General features: G+C 34.5%; 1 protein-coding gene across 8 annotated transcripts in view; it reads right to left on the bottom strand.

Annotated features, from left to right (window-relative positions):
• The window catches only part of DZANK1 (double zinc ribbon and ankyrin repeat domains 1), a 132,445-nt gene that overhangs the window by 98,421 nt on the left and 6,830 nt on the right, over nucleotides 1–27,194 (bottom strand). For 6 of the 8 annotated variants that reach the window (XM_031951062.1, XM_031951068.1, XM_031951061.1 and 3 more), the window contains exons 3-8: nucleotides 18,610–18,763; nucleotides 15,264–15,381; nucleotides 13,633–13,726; nucleotides 13,251–13,321; nucleotides 8,903–8,988; nucleotides 7,804–7,921 (exon numbers count right to left, since the gene is read on the bottom strand). In XM_031951062.1, coding sequence (XP_031806922.1) covers nucleotides 7,804–7,921; nucleotides 8,903–8,988; nucleotides 13,251–13,321; nucleotides 13,633–13,726; nucleotides 15,264–15,381; nucleotides 18,610–18,763 — 641 coding nt within the window. Of the gene's footprint in view, nucleotides 1–7,803; nucleotides 7,922–8,902; nucleotides 8,989–13,250; nucleotides 13,322–13,632; nucleotides 13,727–15,247; nucleotides 15,408–18,609; nucleotides 18,764–27,194 lie in introns of those variants that run through there. The other 2 variants (XM_031951066.1, XM_031951067.1) reach the window with 2 other exon arrangements.

Raw genomic sequence — 27,194 nt, 5'->3', positions numbered from 1 at the left:
TGAAGTGTTGGGGTAGAAAGTTTTTTTATTTCCATTATACAAAAGAGGAAATTAAGGCTTAAGAAAGATGAAGTAACCTCACCAAACTATGTTGCTTCAAGGAAAACTCAGGGGAAATGTCTGAGCCCTGGCCTCCTGACTCCATCTGGGGCACATCATGTTGCTACTTTTAAACTAACATAAATTTATTTTACAAGGACTATACAAAACTGAGAAACATTTAGTTTTCCTGGAAACTGAGTGGATGCCCATCAGTTGGAGAATGGCTGAATAAATTGTGGTATATGAATATTATGGAATATTATTGTTCTGTAAGAAATGACCAACAGGATGATTTCAGAAAGGCCTGGAGAGACTTACATGAACTGATGCTGAGTGAAACGAGCAGGACCAGGAGATCATACAATACTTCAACTTCAATACCAGTTCTGATGGACCTGGCCATCCTCAGCAATGAGATCAACCAAATCATTTCCAATGGAGCAGTAATGAACTGAACCAGCTACGCCCAGAGAAAGAACTCTGGGAGATGACTAAAAACCATTACATTGAATTCCCAATCCCTATATTTTTGCCCACCTGCATTTTTGATTTCCTTCACAAGCTAATTGTACAATATTTCAGAGTCTGATTCTTTTTGTACAGCAAAATAACAGTTTGGTCATGTATACTTATTGTGTATCTAATTTATATTTTAATATATTTAACATCTACTGGTCATCCTGCCATCTGGGGGAGGGGGTGGGGGGTAAGAGGTGAAAAATTGGAACAAGAGGTTTGGCAATTGTTAATGCTGTAAAGTTACCCATACATATAACCTGTAAATAAAAGGCTATTAAATTAAAAAAAAAAAAAAAAAAAAAAGGAAACATTTAGTTTTCATTTGGGTTATACTAAACAGTGTGCTGAAGCTGAGCTCTGCCTTAACATAAGTTCTGCAAAAAAAAGATGAAGTTAAAGGGTCTTCTATAGAAGTCTTTCTTTAGCTTTACCTGTTGAAATTCTACCATTCATTCTATAGCTATCATTCAAGAAATGGTTCCTATTCACTTTTCAAAAAGTTGCCACTTATAATAGCTAATAACATTAATATAGCCAGTATTTATGTGGTACATTGATGTTTGCAAATTTTTACAAATATTATCTAGTGTTATCCTCACAATAAGTCAGAGAAATTCTATTACTCTCCCCTTTTTATAGATGAAACTGAGGCAAACAGGCTAAATGACTAGCTCAAGGTCACAATGTTAGTAAGTCTTTAAGGCCATATTTGACCTTGGAATTTTCTAATTCCATATTCAGTACTCTGTCCATTCTACACCACTTAATGCCTTAAAGTTTGCAGTCCTTTATATGTGCTACCCCTTTGGTTCTTCTAACAACCCTGTGAAGTAGATACTATTATTATCTCCAATTTATGGATGAAGAAAAAGGATGCTAACGAGATTATCACTTTGTCAAGATCACAAAGTAGTAAGATTTGAACAAAGGCCTTGCTGACTCCCAGGCCAGTACTCTTTCCATAAGTTGCCTCTATCTTTTGATTATGAAGCTTTTTCTGGTTTTCCCTGTAGGAAATTTTTCTCCTTTCCACCAAAATTGCCTATCACTTTGTGCTTCTCACTCAATTATCATGTTTATTTCATATCATAGATATTTATTTGTATTCTTGTCTTCCCTAATGAAATACAGGCTTCTTGAGGTCACAGACCATTTATCCTTCTGCATCTCTACAAGTGAATTACTCACAGCAGGCTCTGAGGAGAGCTCCAGGGAATGGAACTGGCTCTGGGAACCTCTTTGAACTATCAATCTATCTTAATGAAATGTAGGGTTTTTAAAAGTTATTTTATTTAAGTTGGCTGCTGGGCCAGAACTGAGTGTACATGCAGATGATATTTTTCCTTGTTGGTTTGTGAGTGGAGAAAATTATTTTGAGTTGTCATGAGGAGGGAAGAGGCAGAGAGATCTATCTCTACTATGTGCCTATGAATGCATGACTGTAATGTTCTAGCTAGCTTTCTGCTGACTGGCTGACTGGATGAGACAAGAGACTGTAGACTGGCTGACTGACTAAGACTGCTGGAGTAGACTGGGAGACTAAAGGAGACAATAAAAACTTTGGACTTTATTCCTGACTATTCTTATGGTGATTATTCTGCTGAGACCACAGCCCAGTTCAGAGGACCTCCAGAAAGCTAGCCAGAACATTACACATGGCAGCTCTGTTTATTATGCCTGTTTTGTGTTTATTCTTTCAAAATCTTGGGTGAATTAGTACTCTAAGAGAAAAAAGCATGACTTGGTTGCATCAAAGAAGACCCTGTGGTCTATGAACAAAGCTGAATTGAAGTAGCTCAAAAGAAACATGAGAGGTACAAATTTAGACAACTACCCCAAATGTTCATATGGTCTATTTGTACCTAACCTATGCTAAAGCCTTCTGAATTTTATTGGTCTGATCAGCTACAGGTGGATACATTATACATTACTATATACTTGGACTCCATCATTTCAAGCATCCCATGTGTTTGATGTGGAAATTGTTCCCATACTAGCTAATCAGCTACTGGGTTTCCTTGTTCCTTTAAATAATGGGTGTTCTTGAGTGCGCTATCAATTATCAAACTATGATTCAAGAAATTATAGCCAGAAACTTCTGAAGGCTTCAGAGGAGGCAGCCGGGTAAAATTAGTTGACACTGCAAAGGTCAGTGGTTAGAGGTTCTCTGATGCCCTGGGAATTAGGAGAGACTGGTAATGTAAAATACCGAGTAACACTAGAGCATTCACAAATGAAGTGACTGCCCTAGGTTAAGTAATAAATGGTATTTTACAAAGGTTCAAGGATAAAGTTAAAAACTATTTTATGTGTATTTTGAAAATAAAAAGTTATTATTTAAAAAAAGGTAGGACTAGCAATAATAATTTCAAACAAAGCAAAAATATACCTAATTTGAAGAGATAATTGGGGAAAAGATACAATAGACAAAGAATTAATATCAAAAAAATTTACAGCAAGTTTCCCTATTGTCCCTCATTTCTCAAATATATATTAAGCACATAACTGAATCAAATTCATAAAAGAGCCATTCTTCAACTGATAAATGGTCAAAGTGAAGTGGGAAGGAAACCGTTCCCTTTACTGAAGCTATGTTCTCTTTATTAAAATTGTATTTCCTTTTGCTCTGTAATTCCTTTTGGAGTCTCAGCCCCTCCTGGGGAAGGCATATTCCCCTCCCAGATAAATTATCTTTTGAGGATACCAGAGCCTTTGATTCAATTAGAAATCCTGGTCAAAAAGCACCCCTTTGAAGTGTTGTTAATTCCAATAAGAGATCTGGGCTGGAAACTGATAAGCATCTAAACCTGGGAACCTTGGCTCCTGAACCCTCAAGACTCTTTCATAAAGGTCAATATCTGGACTCATTCCTTGCAGAGGCCCAAGCAATTTGCTAGGACCCTCTGCCTGCTGACAAGGCATTCTCTTTACAGTGTAAGGTTCCATTTCCCTAATAGGACTTTGCCACTATAGAAGTCAGTCTCTTGGCAAACTGGTTTCTATCCAACATAAACTTTCATTTTGCAATTAATAATTCGGGATAAGTGAATTCTTTCACTTTAAACCTGCAGCCAACCAAATAACAGCTCTCTCATTGCCACTAACCTCATCACCATTGGGAATTGAGGGGATACAAACATCATCAAAAGGATATACAGGCAGTTTTCAGAAGAAGAAAGCAAAGATATTTATAGTCATGGAAAAATGCTCTCAATCATTATTGATTACTGAAATCCAAATTAAAATAACTCTGAGTTATCTCCTCACACTTACCAGAAATGACAAATACAAGAAGGAAAGAAGAAAAAAATAGGTATATTAATGAACTGTTGGTGTAATTGTGAACTGATCTAACCATTCTAGAAAATAATTTGGAACTTTGAACAAAAGGCTATAAAACTGTGCATACTTTTAACCCAGCAATACTCTACTTCATCGGTATCTTAAAAAGGTCAAAGAAAAAGAAAAAGAACCTAGGTGTATAAAATTATTTATAGAAGCTCTTTTGAATTGATAAAAAATTGGAAATTGAGGGGATGCTAATCACTTGAGGAAGTAGAATTAAACAATTTGTGGCATATGATTTTGAGGGGGATACTATTGTGTTATGGGAAATGATGAGGAGAGTAGTTTCAGAAGAATATTGGAAGACCTATATGAACTGATGAAAAATAAAGTGAGAAGAATTGGGAGATTAGTATACACAGGAATAGTAATGTTGAAATGTTGAAATGCTGATCAATTGCAGAAAACTTGATCAGTGAAATTATGTAAAACAATTCCAAAGGATTCAACAATGAAAAAATGCTATCTGTCTCCAGAGAAAGAATTAACTCTGAATGCAAATTGAAGTTTAATTTCCTCACTTTCTCTTGCTTTTAAAAAATATATACCTATGCTTGGTTTTTTCTTTCATTTTCCCCCCTTTGATCTGATTTTTCTTGTGCATCATGATAAATGTGGAAATATGTTTAGAAGAACTGCACATATTTAACCTATGGTGGATTATTTGCTGTCTGGGGGGGGGGGTGGAAATGGGAAAGAAGGTGGAAAAATTTGGAACACAAGATTTTGCAAGGGTAAATACTGAAAATTATCTTTGTATGTATTTTGAAAAATAAAAACATTATAAAAATATAGCTAATATGGAAATGTTTTACATGATTTCATATGTATCACTGATATCATATTTCTTTTGCCTCCTTAGTGAGCAGGGAAGGAAGTGAAAAGGAAAAAATTTGGAATTCAAAATTTAAAAAAGAAAATAATATTTAAAATAAATAATACATTTTTTTAATTTAAAACTAATGCTAATAAATAAAAAACTGAATCCAGAGAGTTTAGAATGCTGGGAAAGATTAATGAAGTTTCATATCTGAAACAATTCTCCCAGTTGTCTATAATCTGATGCTAAACTCTCCATACCAATAAGCAGAGGATTTACTCCCATGTCAGACTTTCAGTGAGAGATAAGGTTTTAGGAAGAAAATAAAAGGAAAAAACCCTGCACCACAAAACTTCAATGTCCTTTCAACCCTGGCCTGAAAGTCAGACAAAGAAAGAAAGAAAGGAAAACTTTTTTTTTTCTATTTGCATTTTAAACTCCAAGTTTGGATTTTAAAAATATGTAAATGTATGGTGTTCTGTTCTTGGGAAGAACACTTAGCCAGGAGTGGTTTTTTAATCCAAAGATCTTTTTTTCTCCTTTTTTTTTTTTTTTTTTTGAAATTAACATCTTAATCTCTAGATAAACTTTTAAAAATTGAAACCTGAGTTAGAAATACAGCTGTTTTAATCACTTTTAAATACTACTGAATAAATATAAGTGAAATACCATGTTATTAGTTAGAGGAGTGATACAAGATGTGAAAAACTCACAAGACATTTATCACAGGACAAAGGATGCCATTTAATTTGTGAAACAGCTCATGGGTTAAATTAAATATGATCAAGTAAGACTGAACCATATACGATAAAGCAAAGTATGGTCAAGGAAGTTGATCTTTAAAGTTGGAGGGAAGAGGGAAGGGATGCAAGGGCATGGTTTAAGGAGCAAAAAGTAAAGTGCTCTTTACTCATCATTGTCCTGTAACAATTAAACAAAGAACCTACCGGTACCTTTGTAGAGGTGGGCATTTTATATTCAACAGCAGTGATCTCATTTCATTTTGCACAACAATCAATGAACACTGATATTTTACAATATCCTCCCAAGTAAATGCAATAGCTAAGATTTATGCTGAAGAGTGAAGGCTGATGTAAAGAAAAAGTTTGATAAAGCAGTTTTTCTAGTTAGGTAAAAAATTAATGGCAAGCTACTATCAATCCTGTCATTCTTATCTCTCATATCCTTTCCCTTCTCTCTGTTCTCACAGCCACTCTTTTAGTTCAGGAACTCATCATCTCTCACCTAGATTATTCCCATTGCCTTCCAATTGGTCCATTTGACATGTTTGTCCTTTCTGCAGTTCATGTTCCTAACAATGGTTGATTTTCTTAAAGCATTTTCTTAAAATACTACTTTCCTGCTCAATGAATTCTCAATGTGTCCATACTTCCTCTGGGATTAAATTTAAGTTCCTCTGTTTAGCCTTTAAAATCCTTCACAACTTGGCCTCTATCTTCCAGTCATATACATTATTCCCTTCTTTCACACTATAGTCTGACATATAGTGATGGTCTTTCTTAAATGTAATATTGGCTGAAATCACTCCCAACCTCTCCAACTTGGAATCCTCTCATACTTAATCTCTACCTCTTAGAATCCTATTTTTCTTTCAAAATCTTCCTGGAGCATTACCTTCCAGAGGCAACCTTTTCTGATCCATTCTCCCCATCAGCTCCAAGAGTCCCCAATCTTCCCCAAATTTAAATTTATTATATTTATTTCATATATGCTTATTTATATATATGTTCTCTTCCTTGATTAAATGTAAGATTCTCAAAGAGAACAGCTTATTTTATCATTGCATCTTCAATTCCTAAGGAATGTGTTAAATACTGCCTACTAAGTGATTAATTATTATTGATATTTAATCAACACATTCAAGACAAAGTTTCCTATTTCAGGTGTGAAGATTAAGCTTTGTCTTATTTCAAACCCTACCTACTCCTTCCATATTGTAGGGTAATTTGTGGATATGTGCATTCATGATAAATATTTAATTTGATCAGACTATATAATTTGGAATAGCATGTGTAGGGTTCTTATTTTAGAAAATACATTGACAAACTGTATCATATAAAGAGGATGATGACCAGAGTAGTAAAGCTACTCAAAATCATATCATATGAGAAATGATTGAAAGTGAATAGTTAATTACACTGAATTCCCAATCCCTATATTTATGCCCACCTGCATTTTTGATTTCCTTCACAAGCTAATTGTACAATATTTCAGAGTCTGATTCTTTTTGTACAGCAAAATAACAGTTTGGTCATGTATACTTATTGTGTATCTAATTTATATTTTAATATATTTAACATCTACTGGTCATCCTGCCATCTGGGGGAGGGGGTGGAGGGTAAGAGGTGAAAAATTGGAACAAGAGGTTTGGCAATTGTTAATGCTGTAAAGTTACCCATACATATAACCTGTAAATAAAAGGCTATTAAAAAAAAAAAAAAAAAGTGAATGGTTTAACCTGATTAACAGAAAACTTAGGGGAACATGAGAAGTGTCTGAAGGGCTAGATAAACCCAGAGATTATACATATTCTATATAGATTCAGAAGAGAAATAGTGATACCTGTAGGGAGCTAGAGGGAAACCTAATTAATAACTAGAATGGTCCCAAACTGCCTAAAGTAGTGAGGTGTCCTAACAAAAGCTAGATTACTTGTAAAGGATGCTGTATGATAAATGCATATATAAGATAAGAGACTGGGTTAAATGCCTTTCCAATTCTAAGCTTTTTTGATTCTTGAATTTTTTTTCATTATATTTATATTATAAATTAAATTCTACACTGGGCAAGAATATTTTTGCTTTCAGTAACATTATGATGAAGGATGCTAAGGACAAAATTGATATTTCAAATCTTCTATCACCTAAGATTGAAATGCAAATAGGAGACATACTCAACATTTAATAAGAAGCATGAACACCAGAATGGGTCCAAAAAAAGTTTTTCTAATCTATGGTATGAAAAAATTTAGAGCTTCTTAGTACTAAGTTTAGTTGGCTGATACTTGATACTGTCTATAAAGAGTGAATAAATAAAAGAATTTTCTGTTTTCTCACCTCAGCTTCTTCTGGGGGTGGATGGTGTTGACCAAATAGAGGTGGAACAGGAGTGCCACATTCTTGACAGAAACGAGTGAAAGGGTCACATGGGCGAGTAGTTAAACAATTTGTACACCTAAAAAACATGGGTTTATTAGTTGAATGTATCTTATGAATCAATGTTAAGAACATGAAAAAATAAGCAACCATAGCCACAAGATACTTTAAAAATGTTTATACTAATGTGGTGCAGCTCCTGGGTAGGATGTAATCCTGAGGCCACTCAGCCTTGGGAATGATGCGGTTAGAAGCAATCTATTTCTGCCCCAGTTTACTGTATGTGATAGAGTCCTATCAGATAGTAGCTTGGTGATCAGTGATAGTGAGGTTTCTGAGAATATAGAGCAACAATAATGAGGTATTGATGGTGCAGAACAAAAATTGGGTGTCTGCCATTTGACCTAGTGATCTTTCAAGTGGAAGGTTCCCCATTCTTAGCTCTGCCCAGAGAATTATAGGTATTGCACCTGCACACAAATTCAGAACCAGACCACTCCTCAACTTCACCTCTAAGCCACAAAATTAGCATAGCAGTGACATAGTTTCTCTAATTTTTCCCTATAAATTTATCTTTCATTGTGCCTGGCTCTTTGCTAACTTCTTTTGGAACTTAGCCCACTTTAATTGGCATTACAATTATAATCAACTTTGCCCCTTGACTTGGAGATGGGTCCAAGCCTGAAAATTCTTTTGAGACACCTTGGGATGCCAGTTTGGAACCCCAACCTTTTTGGGGTTACCCCTGAACCCCAACATTCCCAATCAGCCCCTCCTGAGTCTGAGGTAAAGAAGAAAAAAAGAAAAAACCACACCAGTATCTTTGCCAAGAAAATTCTAAAGGGAGTCACAGAGTTGGACATAACTAAAAAAATGACTGGGCATGACTAAAAAATGACTGAACAACAATAAAGGATCTTTGATGGCTGAGGGAGTTATTTAAAAACTACAATAAGTTTAAGTATCATGAAATGATGCTTTTGTTATGTCTTTCCCTCAAGTTTGCCAAAGGTCCTTTCCTATTGCTAAAAACTAAGAATAAAGGGAAAGCTCTACTTACTTGAAAAAGTTTGTTGCTTTGTTAAGTCTCAAGACTTGGGCACTGGTCAACTTTTTCTGGCCATTCATGCCTGGTGAATTAGTAAACTAAACAAATAGAGATATTTATTTGGTATTTTAGCATAATGATATAAAGAAAGACTGACTGCAAAATTACATTTTGATGTAAAAATGATGTAAAAAACAACTCCAGAAGTTATAAAATAACCTTAGCCCCAAATTCCACGTATAACTTTAGAACACTTAGTGTTTAACTGCAAATACAAACTCTATCTGAAGAAGATATTTTACAATTTAAAAAAATGTTTTTTGACCCAGAAATTCCACTACTTAGCCTGTACCCTAAGGAGGACAACAGCAGAAATTAAGTTTTCATCTATACTAAAATATACTAAAAAAAATACTAAAAATAGCCCTTTTTGTGGTAATAAAGAATTAAAAACAGGGGCAGCTAGGTGATGCAGTGGATAGAGCACTAGCCCTGAAGTCAGGAGGACCTGAGTTCAAATATGATCTCAGATACTTAACACTTCGTAACTGTGTGACCCTGGGCAAGTCACTTGACCCCAATAGTCTCAGTAAAACAAACAAACAAATAAATAAATAATGAAAAACAAAAAGCATAACTGTAAGTTAGAGAGAACGCTGAATAAACCATTAAATTAATGTAATCTGATGTTGTTAGGTAAGAAGCAAAGACAAATATGAAGGATTCCAAGAAACATGAAAAGATGTATGAAATGACACAGGAAACAATGCAATTAATGATTAATTTGATATTCATGATAGGAATATCACAAGACAAAACTGAACTACAAGTAACTATAAAGATCAACCGTATGTCTAGAAAAGAGATAATGGACCAAAACATTTTCCTCTTATTAGAGAGATGTAGATTATAGGTCAGAATGTTACATGTTATCAGCAACAGTCAGATACTGTATTAGGTGCTTATTCTTAATTTGTTTCAAGAAAAGTTACAAGGGGCAGCTAGGTGGTGCAGTGGATAGAGCACCAGTCTGAAGTCAGGAGGTCCCGAGTTCAAATCTGGTCTCAACTCTGGGAGATGACTAAAAACCATTACATTGAATTCCCAATCCCTATATTTATGCACACCTACATTTTTGATTTCCTTCACAAGCTAATTGTACAATATTTCAGAGTCTGATTCTTTTTGTACAGCAAAATAACGTTTTGGTCATGTATACTTATTGTGTATCTAATTTATATTTTAATATATTTAACATCTACTGGTCATCCTGCCATCTAGGGGAGGGGGTGGGAGAGTAAGAGGTGAAAAATTGGAACAAGAGGTTTGGCAATTGTTAATGCTGTAAAGTTACCCATGCATATATCCTGTAAATAAAAGGCTATTAAATAAAAAAAAAAAACCCAAAACAAATCTGGTCTCAGACACTTAACACTTCTTAGCTGTGTGACTCTGGGCAAGTCACTTAACCCCAATTGCCTCAGGGGTGAAAAAAAAAGTTTTCAGTGTTGGTGAAGTAGAACTCAGGGTGAAGATGATAAAAGTAGAAATGAGTGATATGTAAGATGCATAAAACAGATTAAAAAAAATTAAATGCCTTCAATTAACTAGCCAGTACCTTGGTGTTAAGATGCTTTACTAATATAAGTTTGTTTTTTCAAAAATCATATACTAAAGAAATTTAGAAAACAAATCAATATGAAACACCTCAACTCATTGTTACCCTCTGAAAACAAACACACTGTTCTAGTTCGCTAGCGCTTCTGTGTCATCCCCAGGCACAAAGCCATCAGAAAGTTATTAGAACCAGTTTGCTAAAGAATAACTTGGTAGGCCCAAGTTTGAGGAAGACTGGAGAAAACTTTTCACTCACTAAAAGAATAGTAGTGTGCTAGTGCATTCTAACTCCTGAAATTACTTTTTATTACTTGTTATTATATACTTTGCATTTACCTCTCTGTGCATAATTTGTTTTTCTTCCCCACTCCCCTGCCTTAAGGGCAAGAACTTTTTTTTAGTCACATAATCACCTTATTTCAAAGTTGTAAAAAATGTTGTTAAGAATTGAACCCACTCTTGGAAAGGAATAAACACTATAACCTGGACAACAACCTCAAATGGGAAGGTACTCATGGCCTCACGAACCATTATGAATCTATCAATTCCCTGATCAAAACTCTTCAGTGATTTCCTACTATAAACATCTTAGTTTGGCATTTAAGACATTCTAAAATTCCAACTTCAACCTACTTTTGCATCTTATCTCTCATTACTGCCCTCTACCTGCTCTGCATTTCAGCCAAAATCGAATGCTAACTGGTCTCCAAATCACACAGGCCATATCTTGCCTCAAAGACTGTGCTGACTTCTTTTTCTCTTTTGGAGTCTTCATATTCCTCCAAAAGATTCAGCTCAATTGCTCTCTTCCATGAAGTGTTCCTTGACTTCTCTGCTCCCAGATATTAAGGTTCTCTCCCTCAACTATCCCTTCTTCATTTTCTCTTTTCACTTTTGCCTTCTCTCACTCCAGACCATAGGCCTTTTGAGCCATATTTATCTCTGACTGTCACATCAGTAGAATACAAACTCCCCGAGGGCAGGTATTATTTCACTTTTGCTTCTGTAACTCACATTCAGCACAATGGCTTTACCACAAGTATTTGTTGAATTAGACTACCTGAATGACAGCAATGTCCAGAGACAAGCAGGGAAAGGAAAAGGAAGTCTGAGCTATAGTTCTGAGGAACAAGCCAATGGGCGTGAAACAAAAGCCCATGGCAGAGATGGAAAGAGAAAATCAGGTCTCAGGGAAAACAAGGGATCAGGACCCAAAAGGCAAGTGATTAGATGGAGTGTCAGCTCCATCATGGGACACCAACAGTAGTTCTCTGACAGTGTATCTGCAGCGTCCTGAGTAGGGGTGAGCTCACAGGTATATATGAGAGACCATTTTAGGTCATCTGAGTGTGTGCTGATAGCACTATGGGGAGAATAAGATAGTGAGGGCTGAGAGGGCTCTTAGACCTGGGAGACATAGATCACTGTTTAGAAAAAAAGTATAGCAACCTGCTAATGTACTCTTCCAAAGCCTTATTCTGCTATGATGGGTTATCAGGTTATCACTAGGAAGCTTAGAAGGACCCTCTAAGCTGAAAGAGATTTCACTGCAAGCTTGGTTACAGACTCTATGTGTCTGCTATCTCCGGGTACAAGTGGCCAGGTTGGCTACAAGTGCATGAAGGTTCTGAACACAGTTTCAAAGATATTCCACTAAGTCACAGAGAAACTGTGGTCCATACCCACGGAGGCAATAACCATACTAACCAAAATCACAGATTCTTGAAGAATCCAAAGAGAGAAAAGCATAAATGTTCACGGCAAAATTCAGTAATAATTAGTATTGGGAGGACAATGATACTGTTAATGTTATAAACTTTCTGCACTACAATTAGATAATTATGTCACAGGAGCATGATATGACCCACAGAACCACAAATTATCAATATTTTAGAATGATTAAGAGGTAAGTACTTTTGATTACTTAGGTGTAAATTATAGGATAATTTTAATGAAGTAAAATTTATTACTTTTAAGTACAAACAATTCAATTTAACAAACATTAAGTACTCATTGTCTTATCAGGCACTGTCCTAAGCAATGGACACACAAAGTAAAAAACAAAGTACTCAAAACCACCCAAACTTGCACTCTCCTAAACTGACAATATATTATATAATAGATATCCTTATAGGACTTATTTATAAAAGAATATGTAAGGATGATTTATAAAAACAAAAAAAATTAATTGTAATGGTTGCTTAGAAGTATTTGAGAAAGAGAAAAGGCTGTATTCTTAAGCAATTTATATAATCCCTTAAAAACACGTGCACAGGGGCAATTGGTGGTACAGTGGATAGAGTGCTGGCCCTTAAGTGAGGAGGACCAGAGTTCAAATCTATTCTCAGACACTTAATGCTGCCTATCTGTGTGACTCTGGGCAAGACACTTAATCCCAATTGCCCCAGCAAAACAAAAAACATCTTTGCACTATTAATTTGTATTCTCTGTGAAAAAAAAGCTTTGCCTTATACAGAGTAGGTATTTAATAAATATTTAACTGAACTGAATTGACTGGAACTGAACTGTGTTGTTAAGTAAAAGCAAACTTTAAAGGCTCTGAGTAATAATAAACTTTACAAAGTTTGAATTAACAAAATTTAGTTGCATACCCATACCTTAGCTTTAGGAAAGTAATTTATAATAGCAATTTGTTTAAAATACCTGACAGGTGAAGTACTGTCAACAGTTAAGGTAACAGAAGGTTAAAAAAAAAAATTAAAACCATAAATTTTTCTTTTACCTGAGGCTTATGATTAGGGAGTTGTGTAAAAACTGTTTCTTCTTTGCAAGATGGGGTTTCCATTGGATTATCTGTGGAAAGACGAATTTATAAACATTTATTTTCAGTTGAAGCCTCTCCTTTAAATTCTAAAATGATAATACATGGAACAATAATAATTATATATAGCCACAACATTATTTTTAATAAAGGACCATGACCTATATAGTCCTTCCTTAAAATAACAATTATGAAAAAGTACATTTCTGGGAAATTTAAGTATGTAACTCAAAATTCAAACTTTCTTTTCTGAGCATTATTTCCATATTTGTTTATATGAGGAATGAATGCATTTTTATGGTTTTGAAATGTTAGATTTAGTTTTCATTATATCATATCATACCTTGACATTTAATTTCAGCAATACAACCAGGTTTATTTCCACTATTTTTATCTCTTTCTTCAAGTTTTGATGCCAAATTTTCACTTTTTAATTCCTAAGAATGAAAAGATTACATATCAATAATTCTATTAGACCTATCTAATATTTTATTATAAAATTAAAAGTTACTACAGAAAAAGAATAATAGTTAAAACATTATCTAAGGCAATTTGTATAGAATAACTTCAAAAAACAGTTTAAAAATTCATTACATCATATCAACTATATGAAACCCAGAGGTTTATATTAGTTATACCAAGTGATGAATTCAGTAAGATAGGACAGAACAATAAGAATCTGGACAAGCTCCATCAACAAGACCAATGTGGTACACAGCAAGACATAAAAAAATAAGATGCCACAAAGAGCAGGGGTGAGGAAAACAATTAGTACAGGCCAAGAGTTATTAATCTATGAGACACAAAATGGGTCTATAGATAGGTTTTTTTCACTACTAATAGAATAATAATTATAAATATAAGTAACAAAGATAGAAGGGATGCATTAAGGCTTCACTCAATTGCCAAAATCAGAGGTGTCAAATTCAAATAGAAATATGAGCCACTAATTCATATATAAGGATCTCTGCAGGTCACATTTTGACTAGTTTTAAAATTAATATTCTACATATTTTTGAAAATGTTTATTTTGCTAAATATTTTTCAATTATATTTTAATCTGGTATGAGTTGCATTCAGGAGTTTCATGGGCCACATGTGGCTTGCAGACCAGGCAGCATGATAGTTATTCTAGGGAGAAATCACAAAACTAGAATCCGGGTTTTCAGGTTAAAATGAGTTATATCTGCTTTGTGGACACATCTGTTTTTCGAATGACATTAGTCACAATGTCCAGACTCTAGTATCTGCCTGATTCCCCAGTAGGGACCTGAATCTTAATCTCCAATTATATACTTGGACTTTGCTTCTTCTTGTGCTCTTGTTCCTGATCTCAGTTTCTAGAGATTTATTTGATACATGCTACAATGAAATAACCAAGAACAAGAGTTGTCTGCTCTCTGTCTTGGTTTTAAGGATCCTTCATGGTATAAGCAGATAAGTCCCAGAGAACATGCTGCTTTTCTGAATGAGGGAAGGCAAGCTATTTGTGATTCTAGATTGAAGCAAAAGCAGAAGGCTTTTAAGGAGGTCAACCAATTCTAAAGAATTTGATTTCCTATAAATAATAATTATAAACTAAAATTTTCTCAGTGGAATAGAGTATATAGAGTTGGGTATGAGTGAATAGTGAGAGGTGAAGCTAGCAAAGTAGCCTGCATCCACAAAGAGGAAGACTTTAATTACTGGGCTTAGCTATTTGGACTTTATTCTTCATATAAAGAGGAATGTATTTGAACTGGGAAGTAAAATTAAGTGATATTGTAAGGAGATCAATCTAGGAATTGGTATGTAAGGTATCTTAGAGGAAGAAGAGTAGGAAAGAATGCCAATTAAGAAAATAGTACAGTATAAGACAGATAGTAAAATAAAACTCAAGCTGTTGACACTAGGAACAGAAAAGAATTGACAGATTAAATGAGGTTGTAAAGTTGAAAAAATCAGGAGTTGGAGTCTACCTTTATTATAACTTGCCTGCTTTTCAAAGTTTTTGTGAATATTTTCATCACTGTCTTCTTGAAAAGAAGTTATACTTGGTGGCTCATAGTCTACCTGAAATATCTTAGTTACGATGCCACTTTCCCTGCAGTCTCTGAAAATTAATAAACAAAAGGTTCTCTATAATAGAAAGGCAGAAAAGACACCTGAAGTAAATAAGCAATAATAATAAATTTATCAACAAACATTTTTAATTCAACTACTTAATTACTGAAATACACCAACAAAAGGGAAATAGTGTATCTATTTCTGTTTTCTCTTCTTACCATATGCTCATGGCCAAGTGAAAAATATCAATATACTATACCCCATCTTATCACCAAATATTGAGGCTGCCTACCTCAAAACATACTGAAGTGTTTTTGAAGTGTTTGGCAAAAGTTTGAGTAAAATCTATTAAAATTATGTCACATTTATCATGCCTTTTTATTTATCTACATGACATTTAAAAGTCTAACTCAAGGGAGCATTTAAAAATATTTGGTGATATAGTTCAAATTTCTTAACTTTTTAAAATAATGGCTTTTTATTTTCCAAATATATGCAAACAAAGTTTTCAACCTTCACCCTTGTAAAACCTCGTGTTCCAAATTTTTCCTCCCTCTCTTTCCCAACAGCAAGTAATCTGTTAAACATGTACAAAACATCCGTAAAACATGTACATTTTCCCACATTTATCATGCTGCACAAGAAAAATCAGATCAAAAAAGAGAAAAATGAGAAAGAAAACAAAATACAGCAAATAACAATAAAAAAGGTGAAAATACTATGTTGTGATCCACATTCAGTCTCCACTGTTCTCTTTATGTGCAAATGGCTCTCTCCATCACAAGTCTATTGGAATTAGCCTGAATTATCTCATTGTTGAAAAGAGCCATGTCCATCAGAATTGATCATTCCATAATTTTGTTGTTACTGTATACAATGTTCTCTTAATTTTACTAGCTTCACTTAGCATCAGTTCATGTCTCTCAGGCCTCTCTGAAATCATCCTGCTGATCGTTTCTTATAGAATAATAATATTCTATAACATTCATATACCATAACTTATTCAACCATGTCCCAACTGATGGGCATCCACTCAGTTTCCAGTTCCTTGCCACTACAAAGAGAGCTGCTGCAAATATTTTTGCCCATGTGAGTCCTTTTCCCTTGTTTGTAATCTCTTTGGGATACAGACCCAGTAGAGACATTGCTGAATTGAAGGAATGCACAGTTTAATAGCCTTTGAGTATAAATTTCTTATTTTTTAATCTTTTTCTTTTCTTCTTTTTAATATTTACTTCATTAAAATGTTGAGTTCCAAATTCTGTTCCTCTTTCCCATTCCTCCCCCACTTCCTGGGAAGGCAATCAATATATCATTTATACATGTGAAATCATGTAAAACATTGCCATATAAGCCATGTTACAAAAAATAAAAAATAAAAAAGCAAGAAACATAAAGAAAGTTTAAAAAATATGTTTCAATATGATCTCTTTCTGGAGGTGGATAGCATTTATCATCATAGATCTTTTGGAATTGTCTTGGATCATGCATTAATCAGAATAGCTAAGTCTTTCATAGTGATTATCCTTCTAATATTGCTATTACTATACACAATGCCAAACAAATATTTCTTGATATTTTCCATGATCTTCTCTCAGACCTTAGTTAGATGCCCTGCTACTTAGAACTCTGGCTCCAAATTTAGAGGAATAACTGGGCAACAATGACCACAACGGAACTCAAAGGAATTTGTCTCCATTTTGTTTCACAGTCCCCAAATTGTTATACCAAAAGAAAAAAGAAACCTGAAGTTTTTATCCAATGTGATTTCTCTCTGTGGTATTCAGAGAAACACATCAAGATATATAAACTGATACAAAGTGAAATGAATAGAAGAATAATATGCAAAATGACTACAATGATGAAAATAAGAAACAAAATAAAAAGGCAAAGTCAGATAAATTAGAATAAACAATCCAGGTTCCAGAACACAGATCATGAGACAATGCCTCTTTTCTCTGGGTAAGTATGTAGGGAACAATCAGGTGGAATATACAAGTGAAAGAGTGGGTTAGGCCATGGACAAAAAATCTATAAATTCTAGCTGATCTACTTGAAAGGTTAAAGTATGTAGTATTTGGTATTCTATTATTGAAATTTTCAGATCATCGTTGTATTAAACAATTCCCCACATTAAAGATAGATCAGCAGGAGGAGTTTAAAAGGCACTTTTTAGGTCTATCTTTTCTAGAGACCCAAACATGTAATCTTGTACTTTTGTACTTGAAACCTATGTCACTAAATGAGCCAAGCAGTTGATTCTTTTTTCAGGAAATATAAAACTAAAAGTCTCTAAGTTTAATAAAATGAAGCTTTATGTGAAAACAAGAGAAACTTATTGAGTAGGAAGGGGAAGAAAAGATAATGATTAAATAGCTTATATCAAGTATAATTAGAGTTTGGTACATGTCAAGATCAGTTATAATGGTGACACTGGCCTCTAAAGTTAGGGGAACACAGCCAATGGTAGACTTGAGAGTATCTAAAGAACTCTAAAGGGGATTAAAACTAATAGATCTGGCCCTGAGAGAGTGGGGCTAAACTCAACCATATTATACAAAGCATAACAGGCACAGGATCTATGGTTTCACTAGTATAGAGCAGAGCTATCAAACACATAGTCCCACAAACCATATGTGACCTATGACACCCCTGAGTGAAGGCTAAACTAGATTAAAATGTAACTGGGAAATATATAACAAAATAAATAAAAATTTAAAAATTAAAAAAACATAGATAATATTACATTTTAAAAGTAAGTCAACATGTGACCCACAGGAATTGTACTCATTTGATTTTATGATCATTTCTTTTTGAGTCTGACACCACAGGGGTAGAGAACTTCCTTACTCAATGCAGGGTGGAACCTTTTCTGCAACTTAGAATTTTTGCCTAGCAGCAAAAGAATAAATAATTTGCCCAAGTTAACTATGTGTTAAGACAGGGGCAGGATTTGAACTCAAGTACTGCTGGCATTGACACTGGCTCTAGTGTTCTGGAAACAGGAATTAAATCAACACAATTATTCCTGTAAAGGAAATGTCAAAATATTACCCCAATACTCTGATTATATCCTTGTAACTTCCTAGTCAAAAGCCTTCTCCCCATCCAAGTTTTCTTCCTTATTAGAACATAATTTCTTTGAGATCAGCAACTGTTGTATTTGCTTATATTTATATCCCCAGCATTTATCACAGTACTTTATACATAGAAAGCATGTAATCAATGTTTATTCAGTCATACTAATTTTTGAAGAAATGTAGTGCTAACATACCTTGAGACTGCCTTAGCTTTAACCTGTATTTTTCCATCAGGAAGAGTGATTGGTCCGGTATACTTAAAAGTGTTATTTTCACCAAATCCTTTTCTCTTTAATAATTCAGGTTTGCTGCCATCCAAAGTATAATATATAATGACACCTGGAGTGTCTGGAAGTCATAAATAAAACAAATGTCATAAATAATATAAAAGCCAACAAAACAATCCATAAAGAATAATAAACTGTAATTGCATTTTTTTTTTTTTTTTTTACTCATTTGTTAGGGAATCTATGGAAAACTTCTAGGGTGGCTAGGTGCCAAAACAGAGAGTAGCAGATGTGGAGTCAGGAAGACTCTTCTTCCTAATTTCAAATCTAGCTTCAGACACTTAATAGCTATGTGACCCTAAGAAGGTCACAACCCCAAATGCCTCCACACATACATATAAAAGGAAAAAGAAAACCGCAAATGGGGTCATGCTCAATCAGACTTGACTGGAATTACTAAACAACAATAACAGGGAAATGTTTCGCATGATTTCACGTATGTAATAAGTATTTTATTGCTTGTCTTCTTCATAAGTGGGAGAGGGCTAGAAAGAGAAAAAGAATTTGGAACTCAAAATAAAAAAAAAAAAGAATGTTAACATAATAAACATTAAAAAAAAAAATCTAAGCTAAAATTCAAGCTCTGATCAAGAGCTACTTGCTGCAAGTTCACATGTTAATGGATTTACAAAAAGTGACCCACGCAATGACACTAAGCCCACTGGGTTTTGACCATTTTCCTATTTTCAAATCCTCTTTGTACTGAGGAAAAAGAAACATGGAAACCATCAACCTTCATTAGGTACCAATCCATTCAGAAGAAGGGTACAAACAACAATAAAAGCCAGATCTAGACATAATCACTATCATACTCATGAAATTTTAAAAATCATATTCATGACTGTCAAAAAGCATCTATGATGCATTTCCAACAGTCTTTTGGAAGCACTCTGTATGTGATCATAAAACTAGGCCAGGAAGTTGAACAGGATTATTACAGTCTTTCAAAGTTGGCAACTTCTAACTTCTAACTCTAAACTTCTTTTTCCTAATGGGCCAACAGTGCTTCTCTTTTATTCTATTCCTCTGTAGGTAACTTAAACTCAATTACTTTGTAATGTCCTCCAGAATTTAGATAGCTCTTGTGCCTCTCAGAATGTACCCATCTGTTTTTCTCTACTGTACCCCATGTGTGACCCTACAGGAGCTCAATAACTCCTTCATTCCTTTATTAAATAACACTTGTCTGAATGTTTTAGTTCTCCCTTGAAAAATTTCGGTGATGGTCTCTGAAGCCCCCATGCTGGAGCTTAAATAACTGGTTAATTGGAATGTATGGATATTAACTTTTAAAGGTATATTTATAAATAGATAATAAAATTTCTTTCTAAACAAGTTGGCAGAAAAAAAAGTCTCTTTTAGTAAATGATTAGACTACAGGATTCTTCAAATGGTTAGGTAAATGAAATTTGCCTTTTAATATGATAAAAAAAAACCAAGTTGTTTAAAAACACACATACAAAAAAATACTTCTACTTCCTATAGCTGTAAAAGGTATATGATACGTTTCTTTATTTGTTATAGAATGATTTTGAATATTAAGGTTATCTCTCCACTCAGAATGTATTGTTGAATTTGGTGTTTGGGGTCAGCATGAGCCTAATTTCTTCCAGTGCTTGTTCTCAAGATCAATCAGAGACCACATGCAAACAACTATTTACAAAGGAGCTATAGACAGAATAATTGGAGATTATTCATAAAAAGTGGGTCACATTTTTAAAGGGAGACAAGTACATATGTAAATATAAAGTAAGTGAATACAAATATATACAGAGTATACACACATAAAATATGTAAATACAAAGTAGCTAGCAGTTGGAAATGGGGCAGATTAAAGAAAGGCACTAGTGTCCAAAGTGAACTACAAAATCAGAAAAGGCTTTGTCCAGAAGATGGAACTTGAGATGACAAGAAGGACAAGAAGGGTCAGAGATAAAGAGAAAGTATATTGTAAGCACTATGACAGCTAGGAAAAAGGTGGGAGATGCAAGCTGAGGAAGATGTTCATGAGGATCAAAGAAAAGTTCTTAGGGCTGGATCACAGAAGCATCACAGGGGGAGTAAAGTCCAATGAGGCTAGAAATATAGGTTGGGGTCAGGTTATACAGAGCTCTAGAAGCCCTGTATATAAGGCTAACAGCCCCTGCCATGGAATGCTGTCAGTATCTGGATCCTCTGGACCTTGAGGAGAGTATACTTTAGATCCAGAACCGAAGGGGAACATTTTCACAGATATTATCAAATAAATTTCTTGATGAACAGTAAGTAGCTCTGTGACATCTTCCTATTCTGGATCCAAAAGCAACACTATGTGTTGAAGGAGCCTTGACTCTAGAGTGACTTGGGAGAAGAGTTGATAAACGTAACTACTCTTGGAATCAGATCAGTGCTTTAATAATGACTGAGCCTTCACGACTTTATGTCTCTGTCCACAATTTTCTTCCATACACTTCTAAAAAGATATTGGAGGCCACAGATCCTGAGTTCCCCAAAAAGCCTCTTTCTTTATATACATTACATTATTGAAGCAAATTTCCCTATTTCATATATCATCTTCCTCAGGAAACATCTTTCTCATCCTGATGTGTTTACCTCAATATCCACATCCACTCACTCCATGCCAGCCTCAAACCCCACTTCCACCATTCTTGGGGACCACAAGCAGTATTTTTCTTTCACTTCTCCTTCCTGGGTGGCTCTAGAAAGTCCTCAACTTCTATGCTTCTAAGGGGCCTAATGGTGAGATAGACAGCCAGTCTTTGCCTCCTAAGAGTTCCCATTAACTTGGTTCTAGATGGTGCCTTCAAGGATTTCCATGCTTTACCCACCTGAAGCTAGCCCCCAAAAATTACATAGGATTTCTAAGTGAGAAAGAAAAAAAAAAGCAAACAAAACAAACCAAAAAAAAAAAAAAGGTAAAAATACTATCCTTTGGTCCACATTCAGTCTCTATAATTCTCTCTCTGGATGCAGATGGCTCTCTCCATCAGAAGTCTATTGGAATTGCCTTCAATCACTTCATTGTTGAAAAGAGCCACATCCGTCAGAATTGATCATCATATAATCTTCTTGTTGCTGCCATGTATAATGATCTCCTGGTTCTGCTCACTTCACTTCACTTAGCATTAGTTCATGTTAAGTCATTACAGGCCTCTCTGGAATCATCCTGCTGATTGTTTCTTATAGAACAATAATATTCTATAACATTCATATATCATATACCATAACTTAGCCATTCTCCAACTGATGGGCATTCACTCAACACTACATGTTTGTAACAGGTATTTTTTAATAACAAAATCTATCTCAAAGAGCAAAAGGTCAACAATTTTAAATGAATTAATGAAAAAAATACAAAGGAAAGTAACCTACCTGTACCAAACTAAAAACTATATGATAAAGCAGCAGCCATGAAAACTATTTAGTACTGATTAAGAAATAAGAGTAGTGGGGATCAGTGGAATAGGTTAGGTTCACAAACACAATAGTCAATGACTATAGAATCTATATTTGATAAACCCAAAGACTCCAAATTCTGGGAAAAGAACTTACTATCTGACAAAAATTGCAGGGAAAACTAGAAAATACTATGGTAAATATATTTTAACAAGTTTAACATATATTGAATTGCTTGCCATCTAGGGGAGGGGTTGGGGGGAAAGAGGAGAAAATCTGAAACACAAAGCAATGAAAGGGTCAGTGTTGTCAAATTATCCATGCATATGTTTTGAAAATAAAAAACTTTGAAAAACAAAGAAAAATGAAATAAAAATAATCTGTAAATTAAAAAAAAGAAAGAAAAAAAAGAAAATTCTATGATAGAAACTAGACACTGATTAATACTTAACACTCTATAGACCAAGATAAGATCGAAATGGATTCATGGTTTGGACATAAAGGATACTATAAGCAAATTAGGAAAACAAGGAAAAATCTACTTGTCAGATCTGTGAAGGGAGGGATTTATGGCCAAAGAAGAACTAGAGGACATTATGAAACGCAAAATGGATAATTTGTTTTGATTAAGTTAAATTAAAAATTTTTTTTAAAAATAAAAGCAATGTAGCCAAAATTAGAAGGGAAGCAGAAAGCTGGGGGAAAAAATTTACATCCAGTGTTTCTGATAAAGGCCTCATTTCTAAAATATATAGAGAATTGACTCAAATTTATAAGAATATAAGCCATTTCCCAACTGATACATGGTCAAAGGTTATGAATAGACAGTTTTCAGAGGAAGAAATTAAAATCATTAATCATATGAAAAAATGCTTTAATCATTATTGATCAGAGAAATGCAAATTAAGACAACTCTGAGATACTACTACACACCTGTCAGATTGACTAAGATGACAGGAAAAGATAGTAATAAATGTTGGAAGGGATGTGGGACAACTAGGACAGTACTACATTGTTGGTGGAGTTGTGAACTAATCCAGAACTAATCCAACCATTCTGGAGGACAATTTGGAACTATGCCCAAAAGGCTGTCAAACTGTGCATACTCTTTGATCCAGCAGTATATCTACTGGGTCTGTATCCCAAAGAAATCATAAAAAAGGGAAAAGGACCCACTTGTACAAAAATGTTTGTAGCAGCCCTTCTTGTAGTAGCAAGGAATTGGAAATTGAGTAGATGCACATTAATTGGGGAATGGCTGAATAAGTTATGGGATATGAATGTTTATGGAATATTATTTTTCTGTAAGAAACAACCAGCAGGATGATTTCAGAGAGGCCTAGAGAGACTTACATGAATTGATGCTGAGTGAAATGAGTAGAACCAATAGAACATTGTACACAACAAGATGATTAACAGTGATGTACTTGGCTCTTTTCAACAATGAGAGATTAAAGGCAATTCCAACAGACTTGTGATGGAAAGAAACATTCGCATGAATTATGGAAACTGAATGTGGATCAAAGCATAGTATTTTCACCTTTTTTTCATTTGCTTGGGTTTTTTTCTTTCTCATTTTTCCCCTTTTGATTTTTCTTTTTAAAAAATAATAGCTTTTTATTTTTTCAAAATGAATGCAAAGATACCTTCTAACATTCACCCTTGCAAAAACTTGTCTTCTACATTTTTCTCCCTCTCCCCCTCCCCAACAGTAAGTAATCCATTATAGGCTAAACATGTCCAATTCTTCTAAACATATTCCCACATTTATCATGCAGCACAAGAAAAATCAGATCAAAAAGGGGAAAAAATGATAAAGAAAAAAACAAGCAAGCAAACAATATTGTGACTCACATTCAGTCCCCATAGTCCTCTCTAAAGATGCAGATGGCTCTCTCCATCCAAATCTATTGGAATTGCTCTGAATCATCTCATTGTTGAAAAGAGCCAAGTCTATCCATCACAGTTTGATTTGATTTTGATTACACAGTATGATAAATATAGAAATATATTTAGAAAAATTGCACATGTTTAACCTAGATTGGTTTAACCTAAGATTGGGCTTAGTGTTTAGGGGAGGGGGGGACGAAAGGAAGGAGAAAAAATTGGAACACAAGGTTTTGCAAAGGTGAATGTTGAAAACTTTCTTTGCATGTATTTGGAAAAATAAAAAGCCATTATGTAACAGGTATTTTTTTTTTCTTCTATTTTCTTAAAGAGTGGTTAAGGAACATGTAGGAGGGAGAGCATCAAACCTGAAAATAAAAAATCATTTGAGAAGACATTCATTTTCATTTTTAGGCATTTTCAATCATTTAGTTTCAATCATTTAATCATTTTCAAATTAGGCAGCAAGAAACCATTTAAACAATACAATTAAGAAAAAAAGAAATGAATTCTTATATATTCCTGTTCTATGTTTTATAGTCACTTTTAACTCCACAAATAAAAAAGTTAGGAATTGAAAAAGGCACATTAAATATCTTCAAATTTTGTAGTTTTTATTGTTATGTATTTGAATGATCTACATATATTTATTTAAATTATTTTGCTTTAGGGATAAAATAGATATAATAGTTTATTGAAGAATTTCATATGTATATATGCATAAGGCAGCTAGGTACAATAGATACAGGCCTGGACATGGAGTCAGGAAGGCTTGAATTTATTACTCTGAGTCAACTATCAATTCCAATTAATTACACTATTGCCTAGCCCAAATCTCAGTTTTTTCCCACAAGAATGGCATGACTTTGACAAATGGTTTCCTAAAATCTAGTTAAATAGTAAAATAGCATTCCCTTGATCTAAAACTTTAGTAATCCTATCAAAAAAGGGCATGAAGTTAATCTAAAATAACCTCTTCTTGAGGAAGCCATCCTGGCTCTTTGTGATCATTGCAAATTTTTCAAAACATATTTCTTACCAAGATAAATAAATAAAAGCCAGATGAAGTTACCTACAGAAAATGAAAACCAACTTTGGTAGATTTCAGTGTAATAAATGGTCCATAATTTGCATAAATGCCCTTCTGCCTCTTCTCTCTGCTCAACACCTACCTCCCTTCATTCTTCATATATTGTGTGCTTCTGAATGAGGAACTTTTAACCAAAATTTTATCTAGTTGATATGTTTTATCTTTGGTCATATCATCCTTGGCCAAATTTCCAATTCTTTGACCAACTGTTGGTAACTTAGTCCTTAAACAGATTTAACATCTGAAACATTAACTACTGAAATATATTTTTCTGCCCTTTGTGGCTAGATTTTTTGAAAATGCCTTCACTTTCTCTGCTCTCACTCTTTTCCTAAATCCTTAAAATGAGGTTTCCAATGTTATTCCTCTACTGAAACTGTCCTTTCCAAATTTACCAATGATCTTTTCTCAATTATTATTCTTGATCATTCTTATTTTTTCAAGAATACTATGAAATAGTTTTATTGGTTCATAAGACTTTTCCATGTTAAAAAATACTCAAAATACTATGAAGAATTAAATTATAATTATATTTCCTTAACAGTTAAAATTACCAGAATATACACTTTTTAAAAAAGGAAAACTATAATACTACCGAATTGAATTAACAAAATAAATGTGTGACTTACTCTAACAAAATAGTTAATTCTTTAATGACATACTCACTTACTGCACATTACCACCAATTATTTTCCTTAATAATACTTTGCAGAATACAAATAAATTATACTTCAAGGTCAGGCATCTGGTCACAGAAGTAATTGTACCTCCCACTTGAAGAAGTTAAGATCTTGGCACAGATCTTCCCTATCCTCCCATCCTTCTGAACAGGTAATGAATTTTAAAAAATCCAGAGCCTCCTCCTTTTCAACTCTCTCTAAAAAACCCCCACATTTTCTACTTGTACCATACATCTTACAATTCAGCATCATTTTTGCTTAAAGAAGTTTATTACTCTTAATTCTTCAGGCAGATATTCCTGTTTCACAGAATCCTTGAAAAAATATTGTATTTGTAGCCTTTGCCATAGACAAGTCCTTCATGAGCCTGGTGGGTGTGTTCCTCAGATACATTGGGACAGAAGAGAACCCTAGGGTTTCTCAAGCAGATTTTGACATTGACATTGACAAGCAGACTTTGGGGCTCTGGCCAAATAAAACACATGCTATGCTAGAAGGACTTCACATTTTGGCATCCCCATAAAACGCCAGCCCTAGGAAGCAGTCACTGTATGGGTCAACTCAGAATTTGGCAGGCCTATGTCCTTGCTAGCAAATCTACCAGTCTCTTAGCTCTATCCAGTGAGTCCACTGAAAGGAATGCATGTCCTTTCAAGCATCTGTGCAAGCCAATAGAGTAAGGCATTCTTCTCTGAGCCATGCGTGGATTTATGAAGTGCAGAGACAGTTGTAATACTCTTCTCCTCCCTTCTCCCCAGATTTTTGGGACACCCTTTTCTCTTGCTTTTTTCCAATCAGACTGCTCCTTCTTAGGTTCCTTTCCTAGACCCTAATCCATAATAATCCCTCTAACCATTGGTGTCCCTCAAGGTTCTATGCTAGGCCCTCTTCTCCCTAGTTACTGCTTCGCTTGGTGATCTTATCAGCTCCCAAAGATTTAATTGCCATCTCAATGTTGAAGATTCTCAAATCTACTTATTTTGACTTATTCCTATTCTGATCTCCAATCTTCCATCTTCAATTGCCATTCAGACTCTTAAAAAATAAATATCTAACAAACCTGTCCCAACCAGAAGTCATTATCTTTTCCCTTCTCCCCCTCTCCCACCTTCCCTGTTAGTATAGAGGGATCACCGAATTCTCCCAGCTCCTCAGGCTCTCACCATAGCAGTCTTCCTTAACTACTCACTTTCTCTCACTATATCCAATTGGTTGCCAAGGCCTTTTACTTCTGCCACAAGTATCACCCTTCCCTTCTCTTCCTCTGCCACCGTCACTAATCCAGGTGAGACACTCGCCGTCTCATGCCAGGACCACAGTAATAACCTGCTGGTGGGTCTGCATGCCTCAAGTTTCTCCTCAATTTCAATCTATCCTCCATTCAGCCACTAAAGTGACTTTTATTAGAATGCAGGTCTAACCATGTCACTGCACCCCCA

The sequence above is a fragment of the Sarcophilus harrisii genome, chromosome 2, assembly GCF_902635505.1.
Source record: "Sarcophilus harrisii chromosome 2, mSarHar1.11, whole genome shotgun sequence".
NCBI classification, from domain to species: domain Eukaryota; kingdom Metazoa; phylum Chordata; class Mammalia; order Dasyuromorphia; family Dasyuridae; genus Sarcophilus; species Sarcophilus harrisii.
Note: the sequence above shows the minus strand (reverse complement) of the source record. Positions and strands in the feature narration are given on the sequence as shown.